This window comes from Solea solea, chromosome 9 (assembly GCF_958295425.1).
Source record: "Solea solea chromosome 9, fSolSol10.1, whole genome shotgun sequence".
Lineage (NCBI taxonomy): Eukaryota > Metazoa > Chordata > Actinopteri > Pleuronectiformes > Soleidae > Solea > Solea solea.
The window spans coordinates 24,864,753-24,890,101 of NC_081142.1; the positions used below are offsets into that span (position 1 = coordinate 24,864,753).

General features: G+C 40.5%; 1 protein-coding gene across 11 annotated transcripts in view; it reads right to left on the minus strand.

Moving 5' to 3' along the window:
- The window catches only part of mast2 (microtubule associated serine/threonine kinase 2), a 135,982-nt gene that overhangs the window by 75,378 nt on the left and 35,255 nt on the right, over nt 1-25,349 (minus strand). Inside the window, exon 1 of one of the 11 annotated variants that reach the window (XM_058637616.1) lies at nt 4,900-6,485. The exons of the other annotated variants lie outside the window; for them this stretch is intronic. Within the exon in view, the coding sequence (XP_058493599.1) occupies nt 4,900-4,938 (39 nt within the window). The 5' untranslated portion in view covers nt 4,939-6,485. Of the gene's footprint in view, nt 1-4,899; nt 6,486-25,349 lie in introns of those variants that run through there. 11 annotated transcript variants of the gene reach the window in all.

Here is a 25,349-nt window from a genome sequence, read left to right on the forward strand (position 1 = left end):
TATATCCAATGTCACAGTCGGTCTCATCAGCTAGTGACTACATTACGCAGAAGAGCTCAGGAAAACAGCCAGTGCTGCATGAAAGCAGACGTTGACAGTGCAGAGGACGCTGCTGAGAAATCGTCTTTAAAATTCATATGACAGCAAATTTGTGCGCAAGCAGATGCCACTGAACTGGAGCTGATCACATGTGTGGTGATAACCAGACAGGCTGATGTCAGCACAGTGATCCTGAGCCTAATACGCGGCCACTAACAGACCGGCTTTTGTTTCTGAAAAAGAACACGCCTGCTGCTGCTGCTGCTGCTGCTGCTGCTGCTGCTGCTGCTGGAACAGTGAATGGCAGCATTAATCCTGTTTCTCACACTAAAGAGGGACACAGAACCTGACACACACACAAACTCACCCAGAAGTGAGCATGAGTGTTCAGGAACAGGGGGGAAATATGATTTGGCTCATCATGGAACTGTGGCTGAGCAAATTACACAAACATTTGTGAGATATTGCCATTTTTTTCCCTCAGTATTCAGTTTGTAATAGTTCTGATGGAGCACTGCCATATAAATGCTGTATATGAACTACTCTGTGTCCTAATGCAAGGACGAGAGCTTAAAGCTATGAATTACCTTTACTAAAATCATTAAGAGATCATCTGCATAGATTATATCTTAAATTACAGTAGTTTGTACATTTCGTTGTTTGGCTATTAATCATTTCTGCAAATCTAAACTGCAATTTTGTTGGTAGCCTCCAAAGTCTAGATCATTGCTGCTTAACACTGGGATGTGAAATACATGTGATTGTAGTGAAAACAAGGTAAACAAACTTCAGTCACGGAACCTGACCGCAGACTCATCAGAGGAATCATCAGTCAAATAATACAGATTACTGGCTGCTTTATGGGTTTGTCCTTTGTTCCTTCACTTCCTCCTCCTCCCTTTCACATTTCCTTGTCCTATAATAGAAACAACAGTCTCCCCCCCAACTGAAGTGGAATGGCCCAGAGGCTAAATGCAGTTACTATCAGTTTGACCTTTTATTCTAATCACATTATATCTTAACCATGTGTAAACTGAGAGGTGGAGCGCAGCTCTGTGTTTGGTCTTCAAACACCACAGAGCCTCACGTCCTCCTCACTCCATCAGGGCAGGCTGATGACTGCATGACCTCTGACCCCAGATGCTGTACTATCTGACTGAGAGGCTCATGAGGCAGGCTGTAACTTAGGCCACTTTTCCACCACATGGTCCCGGCACGACTCGACTTATTTTAGTACTTGCTCTGGCGAGGTGCTAAGCGAGGTAAGCTGACACTATTGGTCAGAGTGCCGTCACGGGAAGAGTCATGAGTCAAGCCGAACAATGCCGAACTGTAGATCAGTTAAAAAGACTTAACAATCCTAAAAACATGCATGAATCTCCAACAATTACCAGTAAAATCTCAGTATCTGTGATTTAGCGACATCACAAACCCTGCTGCTGTATTTCAGTCCAGTGTCAGACACAGTCTGTGCTCTGGTCATGGAGGAAGTACTGAACAAATATTTTTAAAGGCGACATAGAATGCTTGTATTGCACATATATGTTAGTTATGGAGGTCTACTTACATATATTAACTTGTTTTCATGGTTAAAATCCTCCTAATCGCTGCAAACGAGCCGATCAAAATATCTCCTCACTGACGCTCTCGTCAGCCGCGCTGTTTCAGACCAAAACCACACCCCCAGAATGTGGACTGTGTTGTGATTGGCCAGCCAACGAGAGCTTTCCTACTGTCCTGTGATTGGCCAGGTACCTGGAAGTGACGTAATAGATAGGCCAGCTCTCAGATACACAGCTCCCCCTCTGGCACGGTGGATGCTCTGCATCTCAGCAGCTGCAACGAGAGTAGTTCTTCTTCTTCTGCGGTTGAATGTACGCAACCGGATGTGCCCGGACTAGTGCCCGCACCGGGAGGCACCACGGTGGTGAGAGGAGTGGTGAGGATTTCTGATGACGACATCAAACTAAGGAAGTGCCGATCCGCTTCGCAGAGCCCAGGAAAACAATACAACACTATTTTCTCAGCAGTGGCTGAACTGTTGTTCTGAAACTTTAGGGTTTCATAAACGAGGTAATGACGTAGATACACACACACAAACGCAGCGTTAATTGGAGCTTCCGGTCTATGTGGCCTTTAATTAACTGATTCTAATGATTCAGCTGTGGGATATTGTAATTGGCCGAGCCGCGCTAAAATGTCAGAATGTCAGATTAAGCATCTCGCTCAGGACGATTTGACACATATCTGAACTTTATTAATTATATTATGGAATTATTTGGTTTGATTAGATGCAATACAAGTCTTTGTTTACTATAGGCCCTTATTTTAAACTGCAAAGCAGAATCAGCCAAATCTATAAAAGTAGCACTGCTTACATTTAGTATATGCTTTGTAAGAGTCCAAAATCCTATTTTATTCACTTCCATTTTGTGATGGGGGACAACAATTTAACAACTACCGACATGTCAATGTGTTTAGATTTTAGCCACGTAACAAAAGGCTCACCTATTAATATCAATGCTAGCTCCAGTCTATAATAGCATAATAATATGTCCGCCACTTGATATTGCTGTTAAGAAGCCTTTGGTGTCCGTGTTAACCCACCTGCAAGTTACGAGTTAGTTTGCATGTTATTTTGTGACTCTTTTTATTTTGCAATCCTTAATTTGGATTTACCCAAGTGATGCAAATTTACCAAAAGAGGCAGCAGTGAACCAGCAGCTCCTGTGTCCTTGTGAGCTAAAAATGCTTCACGCTGGTTTACAAACTTTGTTTTCCAGCTGGAAAAGGCTGATTACCAGCAAGATAAAGTGGCACAATTATTGTTAAGATATTACAATATCTTTAGCAGACGTGGATTTTATTTGGTCATTAATTGTGTGGTTAAAATCTCTTTTTTTCAGCTTGCAGCCATATTTTCAGCTGCGTCACAAGCTGTTTCTCTCAGCTATCACTTCAATGTGCTGGCAGTGGTGTGTTTGTTAAAATGTGCCTGAAACTCTCACACTTGTAAGACTGACGTAGAACAGGTGCAGTGAAGACCTAGAATCTTAACTTAAGCTCAGCAAATACAGGTCAACACTCTCCACATGGTGCCCTCATTTGAGGACTACTTCCTCTCCTCGACAGAACTATGTGAACCATGAAAGTGATGGAGGTAGCGGGCAAGGGAAGAGAAGGCAAAGAAGAGGTGGCTGACCGTTTAAACCGACTCGGGTCTAAAGGGTGGATCAGGGGGTTACTAAAGCCAATCTATAGCACAAAAACCCTGAGAGCATGAAAACTGGAATGACAAAACATGATCACTATAAACATACTGTACATGTGCTACTGCTGACATATATCTTCCACATCTCTATTCATTCAAATCTGCTTTGAAAATCAGGACGGAGACTGCTGACGTGTCATTGTTCACATAATCTGTTCAATTGTGAGATTGAATCAATAGTAAAACACAACTGTATGTTTTTAATACACTTTTTTAAGGTTTTTAACACTGGGGCAGCATTGAGAAGAAAATAAGGTTATGAATGCTAAACGTTTATAACATTTACGTTGTAAACTAGAGGGCCATTCTGTAGTGAGGCGCCTGCGTAGCTCTCATTAAAAAAAGGAAGGAAAAAAGGCTATTCCACTATTCAACAGCTTTATTTGTTACATTTTTAAATATTCTAAACGCCAGCACATGATATCTAGTGTAAATAATGCAGGGTTCACAGTATGTTGAGCTATGAGGAGCAACTAGCATGATGCATTCAAAGACCTTGGTAAATTTCCTCACTTCTGTAGGATATACCGCTTGTTGAGCTTAGAAGAGCAGCTTCAAAGATGCATTCAAGAAACCTTGTAAAATGTATCACTTCTGTCACTGAAGTGGAAATATGTTTAATAAAATAATTAATTTTTTAAAAACTTTTTTTTAGTTTTGTATCTTTTTAATAAAATTACAAATAGTCACATAAACTTATCCACTTTTTGCGATTAAATAAATAATTGAATGATCCCTAGAAGCAATAATATGAAATAACTAAATAATACTACTTTGTTACTTTTTATTACGTGTCATTACTTTATAGTCTTCTACTCTTTGAGGACAGGCCGATTATAGGGAGCCAATATTAGACACTTTGTGGATTATAAACTGTCAACATGGCTGCAGTAAAGCTACATAACTACTGACAGGAAATGCCAAACCGGACGTCTCTCACATAAATGACACCGGACGTCCACTTACGGACGTATGTCTACTATACCCAACAGCTTCAACCAAAAAGCAACTAAAGCAGCATGACCTAAACAGACACACGCTGTTCATGAGCACACATCAGGGACGTACAGGTACTTTCCACAGAAAACAACAGTGATTTTAGTCTCTGTTCTTTCTATGACCATGCTTCGCTGATCCAGCAGCAGAAGAGACAAAACAAGGTGATCGCCACAAAGTCATGTTACAAACATAAATCATCTCTATATTTACAATGAACAAACTTTCACTGATGATGTCCTCGTCCTCCTTTACAGGTCAAACCTGATCAGACTGTGTGTTTGTGTGAAAGCGAGAGAGACTGTGTGTGTGTGTGTGTGTGTGTGTGTGTGTGCGCGCACTTTCCTTCCTGATAGTAGCTGGAGATGTGCTGAGGTGAGTGAGTGCAAATATTTAAAGTCTGTGACTGAACAATGGGGGGAAAAAAAGATTGAAAATTGAGTCAGGATGATGACGTGGTTTTTTTTGGTTTGTTTTTTCCTGCCTCCATTCAGTTGCCTCATGCCAAATTCCTAGTGCTTGACCTTTGACCCTAGCGAACCACAGAGGAATCCTGTGCTCGTCCTGTGTGTGAGCGATGAAGTAATGCTTACCTGAAGTCCTCTGCGCCTCAGAATACTCGAGTCATCCATGATTCTGTGTATTTCTGATTGTGCCTTTAAAAAAATTGTTATGCAGTTCAGGCACTTTCTACAAAGTCTGTCCAAGGGGAGAAGGTTACATAATAGAACGCGCTCCCTCTCTTTCTATGACCATCAACAAATGGCAGAAAAAAAATGCGCTATTTGAAGGAGTGTCTTTTTAAGGAGTCCTCATTTTCCAGGACGCAAAAAAGTGTTTTTTCGAGTCCCAGTTTTACTTTGACACTTCTTCCCGAGTCTCTGGCAGACAAGACCTGGCTTGGTTCTCTGAAGAGAAGAGAATCTGTGTCAAAACAAGCAGGACTTTCCAATTAAGGTTGGAAAAAAACCACACAACAAACCCCAGGCTAGAGGGATCTCTCAGCAGGCTACCTCTGTATCGCATCAATAAATGTTCAAAGACAAAGAAAGTGGTACAGTCCTCTCCTCTCCTGCTCCTTCCTTTATCTTGTTTGGTTATTCCAGCTCACAGTTGAAAAAGGTGTGGTCTGGATATGGAGATCATCATCTCCTGTCCATCCTCGTAGGAGCGTTGGTCATTCCTGAGGCCGGTTCTCCGCTGGCTGCTTTTCCATTCATGTGGTTCGGCGTCGGAAACACCTCCTCACTTCTTTGTCACACAAAGCGATGCATCTGTTTTTCTAGTCCTCTGATTTCATTCCACTCTTAAGGCACTAGTTCAGAGCAGACTCTGCTCTCTCCGTTATTCCAGACCAACTCGCAGTTGGAATTAATGATGACAATGGGGCCTCATGGGACGGAGGGAGGGAGGGAGAGAGAAAGAGGCAAGGCACCAGCTTGCTGCCCTCTGGCTTAATTAGAGTCAAGCCGTAACCTGCAAACGCACATGCAGGGAGCCGGCCGGCTTTCAAGAGTTCCCCTCTGTATGGGTGGCAGTCAGGACAGACAGTTTGTGTGTGTGGGTGAGTGGATTGTTGACAACAGTTATTGAGGAGAGAGCTTTAAAGAAAAAAAGGCCTCTGCATAACTTTTTGTTATGATTCATGAAACAAGGAACAACAACAGTCACTGGCCTTGCTTCAATGTGCTGGACTCACCAGGCGACAGAGAGAGAGAGAGAGAGAGAGAGAGAGGGCAGACTGAAAACAAGCGCTTGTTTGCTTGCTCGCAGTGGTCCACTGAGTCAAGAGGCACCTCGCATCCATCGCCATGCCAACCAGTTCTGCCAGATTCCATGTGGTTCAGGACAGCAGGAGCTCAGGGTCCCACAAACACATTCATCCACACAAACCTGCTGCACACTAATCACCTCTTCATCTCCGCTGTCCTCTGCATCTCATCCCTCCATCTCCCACTCCGAGGATGTTTTTTTTTCCAAAAGGCTGCAGGAAGGAGGAGGAGACCTGGCACAGTCGAGAGGGACAGAACGAGAGGAGGAACGAAGGAGCAGCGATGAATGAAGACAACGTTTTCCCTCCCTTTGAGAGAGGAGCAGTTCCTGTCTTTCTTCCTCTTCACCCACTTGCTCTCCGGATCTCTCCCGTGTCTTCTGTTGTTGCTTTCTTCGCGCTCTCGCTCTCTCTCGCTCTCTCTCTCTCTCTCTCTGATGTGTCAGAATGCTCACATGCTCTGACTCCTCCTCTGTTCTTTCATCACATGTTCTCCCCCTCCCTCCAACCCCCCTTTCTGCAGAAGTGGCCAATCAGGCTCAAGGCAAGAGACAGAGACTTTTTCCAACAATGAATGGATAAAGGACGTGTGCTCCGCCTCCCCATTCCTCTCTCTCTCTCTCTCTCCCCCCCCCCCATGCCTGCTTTCACTCCTCCGCACCGCGTGTCCATCAGCTCAGCCTGGCTCACTCTAATCAAAACAAGAGGGTGTGTTCACAGCACACACACACACACACAGCTTCTGTTTTATCATTGTGCTTGGATGAATTCATCATAAGTGACACGATCAGAGGCCTTGGACTATGAGTCATTCAAAAGTATGAGTTCAAACACAGGCAGACCACTGCTTTCATGATTCTGGACCTGTTTACTGAAAGTGATATTCATCTTTGTGTTGCATTTGTGCTCAGTCTTCACGCCAGATGTTGAGTCCAGCTGCATTTATTCTGACACGTAAACATGTGAGGTTGGGTGGCTTGTAGTTGGCTATAGGGTTCATCCCAATAGTGCAAGATGGGATGGGTTGCACGTATCCAGGGAGACCGGTCAGGTTGTCCCCATCACTCTACTGGAAACTATTTATTTTATGAAGCTGACTTAGTGCATGTTTGTTGGAATGTTCCATTAAAAGAAAGGGGCTAACAGCAGGAAAGACGATTGTTGAGTGTACAATCTGAAGCTTTGGTCACTTTGGTCGATATGAAATGATGAACATAATATGCAACACTTTAGAGCTGTGCATCCTCCCCATTTGATTCCATTACGATGATCAGGTCAACGATTTGTTTTCAACATATCCTGAATTTTCTACATACCGATGCACATCATGCACAAAAATATAAGCAATCTGATAAATATTAACTTCTTTTTTTTACAAATTAAATGAAAGTGCTCCATCCACAAATACAAAAGTGCTTCTACAGTCGAGCAGTGTAATCCTGACAGTATGATAACCGTTAGCAAACATGTCATGGTTTTCTGGTGTTGTCATGGTAGCGCTTTATAAATCTAACTTATTATTATCATTATTACTCATATTATTATTATTATTATTATTATTATTATTATTATTATTATTATTATTATGGTAGCCACAGTAACAGTGTTTGTTTCTACAATAAATGAAATCAAGTCATGTAATATAGTGTTTAAATTTATGGCAAATTCAGTTGTGATGTGTGCACACAATTTGTTTTCTTTTTTTGTTTGTTCTTTTATTTCAAAGAACCTGCACTTTCCTATGTTAAAATCTAATGAATTAAACTTTTATATCCCTGGATAAAAGCATAGCATTATCTCAATGCACTTAACATTGTAATGAATCAACCAATTCATCTTAATGTATACAGCACATTGAGTCTCACTGTACTATTTTTAGCCAATATGATACTTAGTATTGGCCCCATACTGGTCAATATCACTGGATCAGATATCGGAGACATACATGGTGGTTTAAAAACGTGGTGACTTAACGACCCAGGTACCAGGACCGGATCATTTGAAAACCACTAGTGAAGAAGACATCCTGAACTGCTCGGGAGGTTTGGGGTCTCACTTTTTTGATGGAAACATGAATGCTCTACTACACAGTGGATTTGTCTTTGCTGACATTTTGATCATGTTTATCTAACAGTCGATTAGCTGCAGACGGACATTTATGAAAACAAGGGAGCGGAAACAGACAGAAAGGGGAAATGTGGGCAGAGATGTGAGTGTGGTGTCCTCCTACGCTCACAGAGTGGAGTACAGATGACTCACGACGAGGGGATGGATGAGTTGAATAACCAAGGAAAAACCCAGCAGTCCTGTAACTGTCTCAGTCTGTAGGGCTGCCACAAATGATTGTTTTGATAATCGACTCGTCACCGATTGTTTTCGCGATTAGTCGACTAATCAGATCATACGTAAATTGCAGTTCCTCGCAGCAGCACTTATATAACCATCATTAGCTCCCAGCTTGAAGTGTTAAATGTACAGTATGTGCTAACTGAAAAATAAAGACATTTAAGATGATAGTTCATTTGCAGCTTGTAGCAGCATTTCTGACATTTTTTAATGTGATAAACTAAATAAAATAAAATGAAGGCACAACTCCTTTTACATTTGTAGCTGTAAATGTTTAGTGTATTGTAAAATGGAACCAAAAACTATGCACTGTGAATATATTAGAGATGTAACGATATGAACATTTCATATCACGGTTATTGTGACCAAAATTATCACGGTTATCAATATTATCACGGTATTGTTAGATGTGTTCAAAATGTTCCAAAAATACTGAACACACACACTGAAATCTTTTAACCAAGTTTTATTTAAAAAAAGATATTTTATATTATATGATTATTATTATTATTATTATTATTATTATTATCATTATTATTATTATTGATAATAATTATCATCTGACTGACTGACACACACACACCCACACACACACACAGGTCCTCACTCTGTCGGATAATAATTAAGTAGCAGCGGTCGTACACAGCATAAAAATAAAAAAAAAAAACACAGAAACAAACACATTTTGGTCTGCTACGGTATGTGTCGTCTGCACACTACTCGCTTTCGCGAGACAAACCATGACGTTTCCCACTATTCCGAAATCCCGTTTTTGTTGACTTACTCGCTGAAAAGTTGTGTGTGGTGGTCACGGAGATTGCTCATCATATTGGAAGTGGCTTCGCGGAGATTTTTTTTTTTGCATTTTCCGCACAATGATTGATTGTCTTCAATTATTTTACCCTCAACATCGTTTAAAAATACAAAATATGCACAGACTTCTGATCTTACGGGGGGGTAATCTCTGGAGCGCAGGTGGCTTCAGCCGTGTTGTCGCTGGACAGACAGTGCAAACTGCGCATGCGCGCCCGCTTCTGAGCGAGTACCGTTCAGGTGCTGCTGCTTCTCCAGGAAATGAGCAATATCACTGTGAGTTTTTCGGTAATCAGTTGCGGTAATCAAATAAATTAAAATTTTAAACGGTAGTACTAACCGTCGGGAATTTTACCGCGGTTTATCGTCATACCGGTAATCGTTATATCCCTAGAATATATATTATAAAACATTAGCATTATCACATTTCCTATTCAAACACGACATCGCTGTTATAACGTTACAGCAAAGACATAACATACGTGTGCTACGGCTGATGAAATCGTCACCGTTAATATTAACGTTAGCTCACCGTTGGCGTTCATTTTACCAGCTAACTAGCCAATTAGCTAACTGAGATGACTTTCCCTCTTCGTCAGAAATTAAATCAGCCACAACGTGCTTCCTATTCAGATGCTCATGCATCGCCGTCGTACTGCCATGGAAGGCAAGTTCTGCCTTGCAGATTTTGCATTGCACATTCTTCTCTTTTATTTTGGTAAAATGCTCCCAAACCTTCGAGCTCCGTTGCCGGCTAGCCATGATACAGTTTGGGCATAACTTTTCCGGTGACATCACGACCACTGCTGCGCAAGTGCATCAAGGACAGAAAGGCAGAAAAACAAAGCTTCGAAAATAAACGATTAATCGTGATCGTAATCGTGGCTAGTCGACTAATCTTGGCAGCGCTACCTGACTGCAACAAAACCAGACCCAGAGTAAATGTTGATGGGACAGCCTGGGGCCCCAGCCCGCTCTGCTCTGCTATGCTCTTCACGGGGGCCTCCAGCTTCTGGTCAGAGTGCCTGTATTAATGAGGGCAAAGGCCAAAGGGGACACAGGGAGGAATGTCCATGCTGCTACAACAACACTGACTGCAGCCGCAGACAGCGAGTGGAGCTGGTGTCAAACACAAAGAGGCTCAAATAATTCAGAAAACACAAACGGCTCAACATCTTGAATTTACTTTAGTGTCTGACAAACAGGAGAAGAAGCATTTCCTGGGGAAAATGTTCAGCACTTATTCGCTGCTCTAATAACTATTTGCAGCGACAGGATGTTGTATGAGGGACCGGGTAAAAATAAACCAGTGTTCACAGTGAATAACTAAACAATAGGGCTCTATGAATAACACACCGCATATGAGGGTTGGGTGGGCTGTACAGTTGTCTTTGTGATGAATTTTTGTGTCATTATCTTTCAAATTTAAAGTGAATGTTCGGGGGGGGGGGTCGTTTTACATCGTTTTACAAAGAGAACAATCTTCACTTTCCTGTCTTCAGTGTGTATGAATAAAGTAGGGACTCATTACGCACACTCAGGCGTCCATTATCGGACACCGTGGGACTATAAGAATGTAAGTTGCTCCCTTGCTCCACCCCTGTATGCACACCTGTGTAAATACACTGGTAAACATCAGGTGATGGACTGTGAAATGTAACTCTCTCTTACTGGGGTTGCAAAGTTCCAGGAAACTTTCCATAGGAATTCTCAGGAATTTATGGGAATTAATGGCGTAAATTTAAAGTTCATACATTAACACAGGTCACACTGGTGACACTGACAAAAAATCTATATGGAAATCATTTCAATTCAATCTTACACACTGAGCCTTTAAGACATGAAGAGGATTTCCTGGTTAACTGGATTTAATGATGATTGATTTGATGGCATCAATGTGAGCGTTAGAGACAGTGAATGTAATTTCACTAACTTATTGACGCAAGCACACATGAAAAGACATGCTTTTGTCATTGCAGCTTCACTCCACATGCAAACGTGCAGATCTTTATGTTTTTAGTGACTTTTGGGTGGTAGTTTATCAAAAAATGTGTCTGAATATAGATGAAAAATTAACCAAGGGCTGTGTTATTTGCTGTCCAGCTCTGTGTCCTGTTGTGTGCATTGTAAACATTCTCCTTTTATTTACAGCTTGGTTGTTTAATTGAAGACTATTGACCTAGACCTAAAACACACAGACACGCACACTGATATATTACACCCACTACTGCAGCATACAGTCATGGCCAAATAGCAACATGACAAAGGAGGTTGCCGTGCCACACATGGCCGTCGTCTTCCCCGTGTCATAGAGGAGCACAGATAAAGAGCTCCTTTATGAGACACTTCATTCATCAGCTTGATGAGTGAGTGGATCTGCTGTTAGTCCAACTGTGCTGCAGTCTGCCCACAGACAGTGGCCCAGCGGATAATTCACATCAGTGGAGGAGGTTGCAGTTAGGGCTGGGCGGTATGGCCTCAACATAAAATCCCCGATTTTTTTATACCAGATGCGATTTTCTATTTTAATTAGAGCTGAAACAATTAATCGATGGATCGATTATTAATCGATAACTTAATTAATCAACAACTATTTTGATAATCGATTAATCGGTTCAAAGCTTTTTCATGATTAAAAGAAGATTTCTAACTGTTTAACTACTAAAGACAAAATAATGTATAATAATTGGTTGTGTCATATTACAGCAGGGGTCTCACATTCAAATGACACACAAGCTTCATGTCTGGTGAGGCACAAAAACATTTGGACTCCAAATGTGTGGGTAAAACCAAGTGTTCAGTAGGGGTGGGTGATATCATGATAACAGAGCTGCAACTAATGATTATTTTCAGAATGGATGAATCTATTGAGTATTTTCTCGATAGATTCATCCATTCTAAAAATAATCATTAGTTCATTGTTTGGTTCGTAAAATGTCAGAAAATATTGATCAGTGTTTGTCAAACGTGGAAATGATGATGTTCTCAAATGTATTTATTTGTTTTATGGAGCAAAGAAACCAGAAAATATTCATGTTTAAGAAACTCAAACTATCAGAAATCTTGTTTTAATTAGAAAAAAACCCTCAAACCGATGAATCGATTATCAAAATAGTTGACGATTAATTTAGTCATCAATTAATAATTGATTATTCAAGTAATTGTTTCAGCCCTACATGATATTCCATCATATTACAGTAATAAAGACAATGGTAAAAGTGTAAAAAAAGTGTGTTTTGATACAAACTGATTCTGAGTTCACGATGAAAAACATATTAAGGATGCAAAATTCATCTTTAAATATCAAAAACACACATTTGAGTGTGCTGATGCATGTAGCCGCTGCCACCTTGTGAAAACTAAAAAATGCATTATTAATTTAGTCGTCATCAGCTCATTAAAAACATATAGAAATGCACTTGATTTTGTTACTTTTTACATTCAGTTGATTCAACCGAGTACAGTGTTGAAACACTGTCATCATTTCTTGTTCTAGTATCGATTCATAATTGTTCAAGAGAGAACTGCAGAGAATCTGGAAACTAAAGATTTCTCCCACCTCTAACAATTTCTCTCCGTTTATCTTTATATCATATTAAACGTAGCTTGTGCACCCGTGCTGCTGCAAGACAGGTACAGAAAAGAAAGCTTCAGAGAAAGACAGCAAATAGAACAGAGCAACACACCGATCTGAAACTACAACACCAAAGCAGACACGGCCTGACAGCTGTGTGTGTGTGTGTGTGTGTTTGTGTATGATGCTGCTTCGTAATGTGTGCCTCACACAGTGCAGCAGGAGAGCTTGATTCAATTAAACATGACGGTGTTGGTTGCAGACTGACAGAGCTTTGATGGGACTGCTGCATTAGTCAAATCTGCTCATGGCAGCAGAGAGGAGAACACTTTCAGGAGACGTGAATCTCTCTGTTCAACACACACGCAGACACACACACTTTCACCTTAAATAATCCCAAGCCTTAAAACTCAGTTCCCACTCCATGTCATCTCCCAGTAAGGCTCTCCTTTATCACCCAGGCAGAGTAATAAGCCTGGGTATGTAGAGAATAAGACACATTCTTCATGCAGGAGGAAGAAGGCAACTTTTAAGGGAATGGACCACAAACGTCACGTCTTTCATGGGGGTCACTGACTGCTAACAGCTAAAGCTCTAAAGTCATGAGTCACACAATATTCTGACATTTTATGGACCGTATAACTAGGGATGCTCAGTATTATTGGTAATCAGATATCAGCAAATGTCCTCTACAACTATTATTTATTTATAGATTTTTTTAACGATCTACATCTTCTGTGACACGAGTTTGGAAAACATTGTTCATCTCTCTACAGAAGAGATTCAATTACCTTTTTAAATGACCTGATTAAAATCTAACTGATTAATCAATTAGCAAAGGAGACAGTTGGCCAATAAACACACTAGCTGCAATCTCTTGCTTCTGCAACGTTCTGTATCACTCATCATCTACCAGCTTATACTCTGGACAGGTCAGCAGTCCATCACAGGAGCAGCACCGAGAAAAAGAAAACATTCACACTCGCATCCACTCAACTACATTCAATTTAGAGCCTCCAATTAACCTAAACCCAATCTGCAAACTCAACACAAGCTTCTTGGCTGTAGCACTAGGTAGACCTTCATGTCCCTCTGCATCGGCATTTTCCTCACACAGCCAGGTGAGAACAACTCTGCTCCCATTTTTACTAATGTAGATACTGAGGCTGTGTTTAAGCTCAAGACTTGAGCTTAAACACAGAGAAGGATGGAGGGAGGCTTTAAGGGATGAAAAACAACACAGCGCTGCACTAAGCTTTCCCCCCCAACGAAGGGGGAGATGATAAGAAAATGCTGAGTAAGCGTAAATGAGCTTTATACAGTGATGGGGAGGGTGAGTGAAGTGGAAGTGAAGAAGGGGGGTGGAGGGAGAGCAGGGAAACAGGCACAGAGAGGACAGAGAGAACCCTCCAACTTTGAGCCACTCTACTGATTTTGTGGGAATGTTTTTTCACTTCCAATATATAACTGGCTTCATTTAGCCCTAATTTTATTCTCTCTTTTAACAGTTTTAGCTCTTTTTGTTAAATGAAACAAGTTCAATTTCTAAAGGAGCAAACTTGAGTCTTTTAAGCCGTCTATAACTTTTGTGTTTGAAGTTTAGAGAATAACAAAGTGACAGCCCTGACCCGTTTCATGTGAACTGTATTGAGAGCATTGATAAAACATTAGGGCGATACACTATTAAACACATTTTTATATTAATCGTAACATTTTGGGAACTTTTTTCTGCAGTGGCATGACCATTTTCCCTCCAGAAAGAGGTTTTACTTAACGAACACCTTCCGAATAGAGTGACATTGTGTTTTATCCATTCATTCATTCATTCAACAGTAAAACAACAAAATCACAACGTCACATCAGTCGATCTCAGGTAGCACCCAAGCTTAAGCCTCTTTCATACTAAAATTAGTGAGTATTGCAAGTGAGTGTAGCACTTGCAAGCAAGAGCAGAGGAGCCGGGTGAAGGACCTGGACACGAGGGAAGGACCTGGACCTGGACACGAGGGAAGGACCTGGACCTGGACACGAGGGAAGGACCTGGACACGAGGGAAGCACCTGGACATGAGGGAAGGACCTGGACACGGGGTTAGGGATTCGCAAGGATTCTTTCTGTGATGTATTAAAGTCAAATACAATGTGGTGTCAACATGGGATGTTTTATTCTGAAAAGTAAACCCAAATGTGTCACTTCCTCTCCCACTTGTGCTGAATTCCGCTGAATTCATGCAGCTCTGCTGCAGCATCCGTCAGAAATACGCCCCCCAAATCCAGGGTTTTCCACCACTGAATAAGGTCACATGACTGATGCTACAAACACGTCTATAGCGCTAGTAAGCGATTTAGCACGAGTTGAATTTTGTGGATGTTTTTGCTCCAAACGAGGACAGAAGAGTTGTTTTCGTAGTGGAGATGTGATGTGCTTTGCTACACGCTCATGACATAGCTCACACAATGTGGTTTTCTTCTTCGGTTGATGTGTTGCCGTGGTTACTATTGGTTGGCATTAGTGTTTTTTCCCCCTGTACACACCTGCTGGACTTCCCATTGGAGGCGTGGTTAAAATTCCACCTTTGCTTTTGAAAATCGAGATTGTGATATAATATTACAATATTGGATTTACAATCACTTTAGAATTGTTTAAGAATCGTAATTGTTCATACCTAATAGTACCTAAAGATCCCCTATCTACTGTTTATGGGGGATAAAACCAGTGAAAAACACTTTTCATGAAGACAGATAACCAAGAGCAAATGCAGCACAGCACAGGACAATTATCTGTGACTCACATGCACAACTTGGAGAAACGGAGGAGAGAGATTTGAAACATCCCAGATGGAAAGAGATGGGGAGGAGGTGGGGGATGGCTGGAGTGAGATGGGAAGAAAATTAGATTTTCCTCTTGGTCATCAGAGATGGCTGATAGAGCCAAAAGTGGATTAGCTCATCCTAAAGAGAACAGGACATGGTTTGAATGTCTCTCTGCTGATGTCAGTGAGGTGCATCTGTTTTCAAGGTGGTTTGTGCTAAAAGAGCAACACACACAAATCACATGATGCCACTGCTGCTATCTCAATCAAAATTTGGCAATATTTGATTGAACATTAATGATAGTAGTAAAGTCAGTCCAGTCAGTACCATTAAAAATACTAAGTTTGGACCTCAGCCATGGCTGTGTGGTGGTTGCACAGCTTGTTCCTCACATTACTAGATTATACAGTTGTTGTGTTCACATCATACACAATAACAATCTTAATCAACAGAGCTCTGCACGTCATGTGCAAAACTCCACTGTTGATGCTCTTGTTTTCAACTTTGTTGAAATCAAAACTGTTGGCCAAAGCTTCCCCGCTGCTACCAAAGCTGGTTTGTCATCATTTCCCTTTGTTGCTGATGAAAACCCAGCCTCATTAAAAGTCTTTCAGAAATGTCTTTGGATTTAATCAAAGTCTAAAGGGAGAATTAATGGTGTTTGCCTTCCAGATGCCAAAGTACACATTTGTTTGAGGCTGAGGCTTTATATTCCCAACGTCCATTGATACATCGTGGCCTGCCAATCTAATAAAAGTTGCAGGCAAATTAAAAAAAATATGCCATTAGCAGAGAAGGGAGAGTGGAAAACAAATGACCGTGAGGAGGAAAGTCAAGCCAACGAACACCATCAACAAAGACCATTTCAAAGAGTCTTTTAACAGCAGGCAGACGAAGATTTTAATTGCTTTATGTTCTACTGTGACTGAATTTGTTTTTGGTAGACATGTCAAGGTTTTCTGCTGTAATGACTACAGTTAATGAAAATGGCATAAAGTGAAAAACGTTGGCTCAGGTGGCTTATTAAGCTGTCCTTCAGTCTTGGAGATGGAGTTTCTTTGTTATTCATACATTAAAAATGTATGAATAACAGGTATTTAAAAAAAGAAAACAGAACAACTAATGCAGGAGGCAGAAGTACTGTTGGAGTAAGATACTTCAGTTTGTGATCTCCACGGTCTCTGCTGTTAACAACTACTCTGCATCCACTATGCAAAACCCTGCTTTCACCTAACATAATGCAAAGCACAGCTGATATAATCAAAGATTCAATACAATTATATCTGTAGAAAACACACCCACGTTAAACCTAAAGCCACTCACACAAGACTTGCTAATTTGTTGTGAGACTGTGTCCAGGACCAAAGAGTGGACTTTCCATCACAGACTTACATCCATTTCCTCGATATACACCATATACATATACACCATATACATATACACCATATACATATACACCATATATATATATATATATATATATATATATATATATATATATATATATACACACACCATATACATATACACCAGTCGTACGTAACGATCAGTTAGGGTATATTTCACATTGGTGACAGAGAGCCACGAGAGAATAAGGCAGGAAGTCCTTGGATACTTGAGAATGCTATTGATTAGGATTGATTGATGCTAAAGGGCAAATTGACACAAAAATACTGAAAAGGCAACAGTGTTATCTACATGCTACTTAGGATGCTAACACAGTAAAGCCTCTTTAAAACATTAAACTTAGCAGGTATGCCCTACATTTGTGTACCTGGGTGGATCCAGTTGATAAAAGGCAATTAACCACATTTCCATTGCAGCAGTCGTGAAATGTGACACCGCAAACGCGCCAGAATCAAAATGAGCTCAAAGCTATAGAGCTCAATGACAATGTCACTTGTTTGCTTTGGTCCCTCTTTCGATCAATGTTTCAGTGGATCCGAATGATGAAATAAAAACTAAGTAAGGTCTTTGTGCTGGAAATGAAGACGAAGAAGCAATTAGCACATTCAATCGAGTATTATGTTCCCACTAATGCCAATCAGTGTCGAGGCTGATGGCTCAACATGCTGGGATCTGGGAATGTTCACTGATGTGGCTTCCTGCTCTTAAAGAACACCCGGGTTCTGCATACAAATGGAACACAGCAAAAACAGCTAGTTGAAGTGGCCTCTGAGCTGCACCTTTGCCGGGACGGGGCACCACGACTTGGGCGGAGAACAACGAAGCTACAACCATGACGCTGCTGCGTGTGGATCACTACCTTTCAAATCCTTTTTCATTGTTTTATAAGGCTCTCATAACAAATGTGCTGCTAATGCATAATCTTTACCTTAAAAAAGGTGTGTATATATTGTTATAGATTGAGTGATTATCGTTTATTACCTCTTAATTAAATTAAATCCCTAGTTTTTAACCAGTGCCTTAAAAAGATACTTTTCTGGTGTGAACATTTCATTTGATTATAGGATGTTGTGAAGCAAGAGTAAAAGAAACACGTACCATCACTACCTCTCAGTCTCTTAAGAGTGAGCAGGCTTCTCTTTTTGTGGTACTGATCAATACATTTGCAGTGTGATGGATGGCTGGCAACATTAAACCTACATCTACAGAGAGGAAAGAGACAGAGGGAGGCAGAGGGTGAGCGGACGCAATACAGGGGAAAAAAGGAAGCAGCAATGGCATCTTCGTTCTAACTGATGAGGTCGATAGAGATCAAGTATCTGCTGAATCGCACTGAACCAGGACCTGCGGCTGGGAATGAAGACCATAGGTCAAGGCAGAGCTCTGGATTCCTCGCTAAAGTCCAGGAATACAGCAGCAAGACTGGGTGACCCAGTACGTGAAAGGCAGAGTTCATAGAAGAGGACAAAAGACAGAGAGGAGGTTTGCCATAGAGGCCATAGAGAGACACATGCTGTAACCCTGTTAGTGTGACGGATGTTGGACATTAAGGTTTTGGACCAGAGGACACGTGTGGGTCGCTTTAGACAAAAAACCATACATCACTGCAACAGACAACATTTCCTGCTCTGCTCCATTAGTGAGGCAATCGCTCACTCTGCTAATTAACAACAATTCATCTGTGTGTGTGTGTGTGTGTAAGAGAGAGAGAGACCGAAGCTTAAGGGGGAGCTAATAAAACTAAGTAAAGCCTGTTTGCAAATAAGATGCCAAGCTATAATCAATAATCCATGTCCATGCTGACTGTGTGGTAGGTCACACAGACAGTAGACTCACTCATTATGTACGTAATTATCAAGGGATCATAAAATCATAATACATATTGCATTAAAATAAAATAATACACAATAGATTTGAGCTCAGATGTGCCACATATTTCACTATTTAATTAAAGTCTGTGTGTTTGAAGTTAAATTAAATAATGACTTAACATTAATGTTTTCATTTCACCAAGTCATATGGAGATGACACAATAAATAGTGTCCTACAGTGTATGAAGTATTTTATGGTTTATTATGCGATTGCTCTCTATAGAATGAGAAGTTTAGAAGACGAACAGCAAACATTACAAACTTTTACTCATGGCTTTTCTTGGGATGATTAAAACTCAAACACAAACACACAGGTTTGTTCAATACTTCTGTACAAAACCCATTATCCTATGGGACAGTTAATGCCTAACCTTAACCATAACCTAACTACAATTAACATCTTAACTCACAGCTCTTAACAGAACCTCAGAAACCTGAGGTTGGTCTCTTGAGGACAACAGTTCCTGAAAAAGTCAATGTCAATGTTTTTTTTTTGCTCGATATAATAATGATAATAATAAAAAAAAATCATTAAAACTGAATCCTGTTGGTTTGTGGATAAAAACAAGACTTGAGGTCTGGAAAACACTGATCAACATCCTTAAACATTTTATTTTATTTATGCACTCTTTTAAATGCCCTTGACAGGTTTATTATTAACCCTAATAACCCTGAAAGATAGATCTTTTTAGTGTCGACTGACTTTGTATAAAAATCCGTACAATTTATAAATATTTTCATGAAAAATCATCATCATTTCTTTAGAGACATAAAACACTGAATGGGTCAAATTGACCCTGAGCATAACTAACAAATAAAGCTTCCTGCTACACCTTTCACAAACCTATCCATGCTTTCTGTGCATGCAGGGCAGCATTTGCATAATTGGTCTGAAGAACTGTCACCAACACATCACATGTGAGAAACCAGTCGGTAACCATGGCAATAGGTATGTGTAAAGCTAGATCAGCAGATACAAGTACCAGGCTTGGGTCAGGCACAGACACACAAAAAGTCCCAAAAAGCCTGTTGAGTTTGGGTCAGAGCCGACTCATACCATTGCTGTTCCAGGGTTTCAGTGGGAAATAGAGCAGTGTGTGTTTGTACAATAGCTATCCCTCTCACACACCACCATCACCACCATCCCTCCTCTGATGTGGCACAACTGTCACTCTGTGATCTCTGCACAAAACGCCCAAGACAAGCACACGCACACACACACACACGTGTGCGCGCACACACACACGTGTCCCAAGGTGCAAATAAGAAAAGCCACACTGTGCTCAAAACATCATTATCCAGAGCTCACAGGGTGCGAGGATCTCTCAATCTCAATCTCACACACACACACACACACACACACACACACACACACACACACACACACACACACACACACACACACACACACACACACACACACACACACACACACACACACACACACACACACACACACACACACACACACAAAGAAAGAGAGTTGCATTTTAGACACTCTTATTGTCCACATTTGTTCTTAGCTTCAACAGTAATAATAACTTTAATAGTTTTTTATATGGGAACATTTTCCACTTTGCTGGTTGAGGCCAACCAGGAAGTAAGAACATACTGATTAGCCACCAGGAGGCGAAAAGAACTGAAGAACAAAATCATTGTTCATGTTTATGGACCAGTTTCTTTAACAATCAACTGGAGGATTAACTGAGACACAGCTGATCAATGCACTGCCCTTCTCCCTGCTCTGTTTCAGCAGGACAGCACAGCTCTTTAGTCACATCTGAAGTTTAAATGAAAAAAACAACAACTGTGTGGATACAGCGTACGCCTGTGTGTGTGTGTGTGTGTGTGTGTGTGTGTGTGTGTGTGTGTGGCAAAACCAAGGAAACAATGAAACAGAACGAACGGACAGACGGACAGACATGGTTTGGCTTCTAGTTTTGATTGACAGGAGGAAGTTCCGCCTTACTAGACGTAGGTAATTGATGCCTGCAGACAATCAGTCCACCTGTCAATCAATGGCTCGGGTACTTGTGTGTGTGTGTGTGTGTGTGTGTCCATTCAATACAATCAAATAAATAAAACACTAACCACTAAGAGCTGTCTGAGTGAGTCAGGATGAAATGACATAAACAGGAAGCGTGTGTCACCTTCAGCCTTTACACCAAACATGAAAAGCAGTAAAAGGGACAGTTCAGGTTTAAGATCTGTGAACTGTATTAGTTTCACTATGTCGGTGGTCAAATAAAAGAAATCCTGGCTCTGATTTTCCATCATTGTTTCTTTGTAACACTCAGCAAATAACTGCAGAGGATACCTAATGTTCCCCTCTGGGCTCTAATTAAGTTATATTCAATTCTAATCAAAGGTGTGTACACTGTGAAAATGTCTCTCTTTATTTTGTGTTCCACTGAACAAAGACCAAAGCAAAGGCCTGTGGGGATCCACAGAGCACAGCCACATGTTACCTCTACTCTGGGAACAAAGAAAGCCTGAATTACAAAACTACAAACACACACACACACACACCATCGCTAACGTTTGTATGCAATAGAGAACAAACAAAGCCATCAATAGAGGTGTGGAGTTAAAGAGAACAGGAGGAGAGTGAAGAAAGAGGCAAATGAATCGTCTCACAACATCTCTGAAAGTTGTGACAGTTGCCAGGGTGATAAGGTTTGTAAAGGTTTGTGTGGGCGAACATGTCTAAGTATATTTCATTTGTCTCTTCTCTGTAATGTGTCGGCTTTGACTGGTGTTAAGAAGAATATTAAAAATATTCCAAACTCCAGCACATGAGAGCTAGTGAGAGTAACGCAGGGTTCATGGCATGTCGAGCGAACAGAAGCAGCTAATGAGATGCATTCAAAGACCCTGGTAAATGTCCTCACTTCTGTGGGATCTACAGCATGTTAAGCTTAGAGGAGCAGCTCCACGATGCAATAAAAAGACAATTTAAACGTGTGCAATGAGTCGATTATGAAAATAATCATTTGTTCTTTTGACAACCCTAAATAGGTTTCAACAAGATTTCTTTCTAATAGACATCCCTCACATATATTCTCATTAAACCCTTCTACAAAAATGAAGAGAAAAAGAAGTCAGAAATGTTTTATTTCAATTTGAAACATTCTTTCTAGTGTTGACAAAAGTATAGAAAGTAATACCTCCTTATGTTGGCTAATGATTGCAGAGAAATGAGTTGCCTGTGACATGGACTGATGTCGTGCTTTCTTTTACCGCTGTGCATTCCACATGTGCACTGATCGCATGTGGACACATCATTTTTCATAGTCTGTACCTAATTGTTGTCTGCAGGCCGTCATGCTGGCTGTCTCCACAGGAGGGGACTTTTAGCATGAGAATTAATGTGTGTGTGTGTGTGTGTATACAGGCAAGTAATTAACTTCATATAGCCCAAAATAAAGTGGAAGCTAATAAAGCAGTAAACCTAACTCTGGTGTGTGACTGTGATTGTCATGCACAGACAAGAGGGAATTTGAAAATGAGAGCCTGAATGCACCATCTGACTTCTCACCCATTAGCTGAGAAGTCAGGGGACATCTGCAGGACTAGAAATGGAGTCAGGTTAAGAGAAAAAGGAGGGGATTGCAGGGGTGGTCCATTTCCAAGCCTGGCTGGAAGTCTAAGCTGAAGCTTATAACTTCCTGTTAATGTAATACTTTATTACATTATTGGTAAAAAGTGTATTACATTATTGGGAAATGCACTTTATTACATTATCAGGTTTTATTACATTTTCTATGGACCAAGTACAAATTTTTATTACATTATTGGGGATTTATTACATTATCAGGTTCTACAGGGCTGAAATGAGATTTTATATAATTATCTAATTGTGAATTGATTGTGTTATGATTTGCGATATGAGAGGGAATGGTAATTTTTACATAATTATTCATCATTTTCATTTGAATAGCATATTTTAAATGATTGCTGTATATGTGTGCAGATCTGTGAGAAACAAAGATGTTTTCATCAGTCTGTGGAATATGATGCGTATAGGCCAGGACTAAATTTAACCTAAAATGTTAATTTGACACACATTTTAGCTTTGAGAAACATTGTGCCTTCTGCAATTTGAAAATTGCAGTAGACCATATTGCGATTTTGATCAAAATTTCGATTAATCGTTCAGCCCTAATGATGATGAACTTATTTTAAGTGATACTCATCACGATGAGTGAAAATGTCCCATCACTACAGTGCTGTTTAGCAAAGTGTGTCGTGAGCTGCTGCTCATATGGCAGAAAATGAGAAAACGAGAAGAGAAAACTTCATAAAAGAGGTGCAGAGGAAGAAAACACACCCAATGTCCAGAAAGTCAGTGGCTACAATGGACACAAATGACTTTATAAAGAGGGCAGAGAGGACTGGGGGTAATTAAAGCAGCTGACCAGAGACTCCAGGGCCTCTGCACTGTTGAATACGCTCACATTTTCACCCAATTAAAGACCGTCACCGCCACAATTTTACAGTGTTGGGGCGGTGACAAATGAGCAGGAGAGCAGGAGAGCAGCAGAGCCGCGGGGGGGCATAGTTAAAAGGACAGCAGCTTCATTCTGTAAAATGGAAGTGTGCGTTATGAAATCAATCCCCCTAAAACTCCTGGGATGTAGCATCAAGAGCTTATACAATGTGAGAACCGTCACATGCTTCAATTATTTATTGGCCTACTTAAATCTTGTAATTAAGGATGATATTAGGAGGGAGGTCATAAAAGCGAGAACCAGGCTTTATTGCTGCTTCAACTTTGAAAGTTAGAAAAGTGAAAACAATTTGTAGTAAGGAGCTCCCAACAACCTTAAAAACTGGTCATGGTGATTTGTCACCTGCAAGCTCAGAGCAGGTGTTTCAGGTAGTTTCACTCCTTATTTGTCACTGTTTTAACAATTTCATTACAGTAGGAAAGGCTCTGCTTAACAACCACAAAACACCATTTTCACCCAAACAAATAACTACTTCAACACAACAACACATGTGCGCATTACTACAACCATGTTAACTTCTTGCTAAAAACAAAACTAGATGTGAACATGAGTCATGAGTCTTTTCTTTCCACAACTAACAGCAGAAAAAGAGCCAAAATAATGCTCTACATGAATCATGTCTTACCTTTGCTGATTCAACAACAGAACGGCTTTAACAACCAACTCTGTTACATTCAAATCCACTTCTGCTACAGTTACAAACAGTGATACTGCACACAGAAATCCTTTGTATTGTATTGTATGTTATAGTTATCTATCACCTTCAAACCTTTCCACATCACACCGTTACCCCCTGTGTGTGTTTTCTTATTACACTGTGGTTTGATTTATTCATTCTGTCCATCACAGCATTGCTCCCCTTCATCCCTCCTTCAGCATCACATTTTCCCTCTCCTCGCAGGACGCTCTACTGGACGTTGTCGGACCTCTTGTCCGCTGAGGTGTGAGAGGCTGGAATGCTGCCAGCTTCACACTTGACAGTGAGACACTTTCAGTGCTGTAGATCCACAGCGACAGGGCTGCAACAGTTTAACTTAGTCCCACTGAAAACATGGCTATCAACAGAGGAAGTCAAGGAAAAACGGGTTTAAGCCATAACACAAAACTTATTGCATTTGTCAGCTACACTATTTTAATCATAGAAGAAAAAGAAATAACATCAGTTTTTTGTGTGCTAAAATTACGATTACTGAAAAGTGTTCATTGAGATTCCAGGTCAAGCAATATGGGGTTTTCTATGGCTGATGCCAGTGACAATTGTTAGAACAATGGCCAATAATTGATGCAGATTTTTTATTTTTTTGGGCCACATATTTAAGGGTGTGAATATGACTTTATTATATGTCATATGTCTCTCACTCACTCACTCTGCATCCTCATCTTGCAGGTTGCAGGATCCAGATTCAGTTTTGAGGCTATTATCATTATTATTATCATATATATCATCACCATTATTATTATGCTATAATTAAAGTTGATATAACAACAATCTCTGCTGCTGCTTATATAAATGACATTGCAGTTCTATAAACATGTCATCACTGACTCAGAACTGTCCTGTCTAAACGTATAACTTGATACATTGTGACATATCTGCTCCTGGTCTCTTTCTTCTGTCTCTACATCACCTCCCATCCGTTCCTGAGACTGCGCCTTTTTTTTGCCAATTTTGCTTCTTTAATCATGATTTTCAAACTATAACTAGTTTGGTAAGTTGGTAAGTTGGTGCCAAATCATTAAAATAACAATTGCCAATGGGAAAGTTCCAACACAACATAATGGAACCATCATTCACTGACTTATACAGCATGAGGAGTGGCTGAGCTTTTTGCTTCAAGACGACATAGCATTATTATTATTTAACATTAGTATATACTGGATTATGTTCACAGTGTAAAAAGAAAATGACTAGGGCTGCAACAATTGTTAATGGATTGC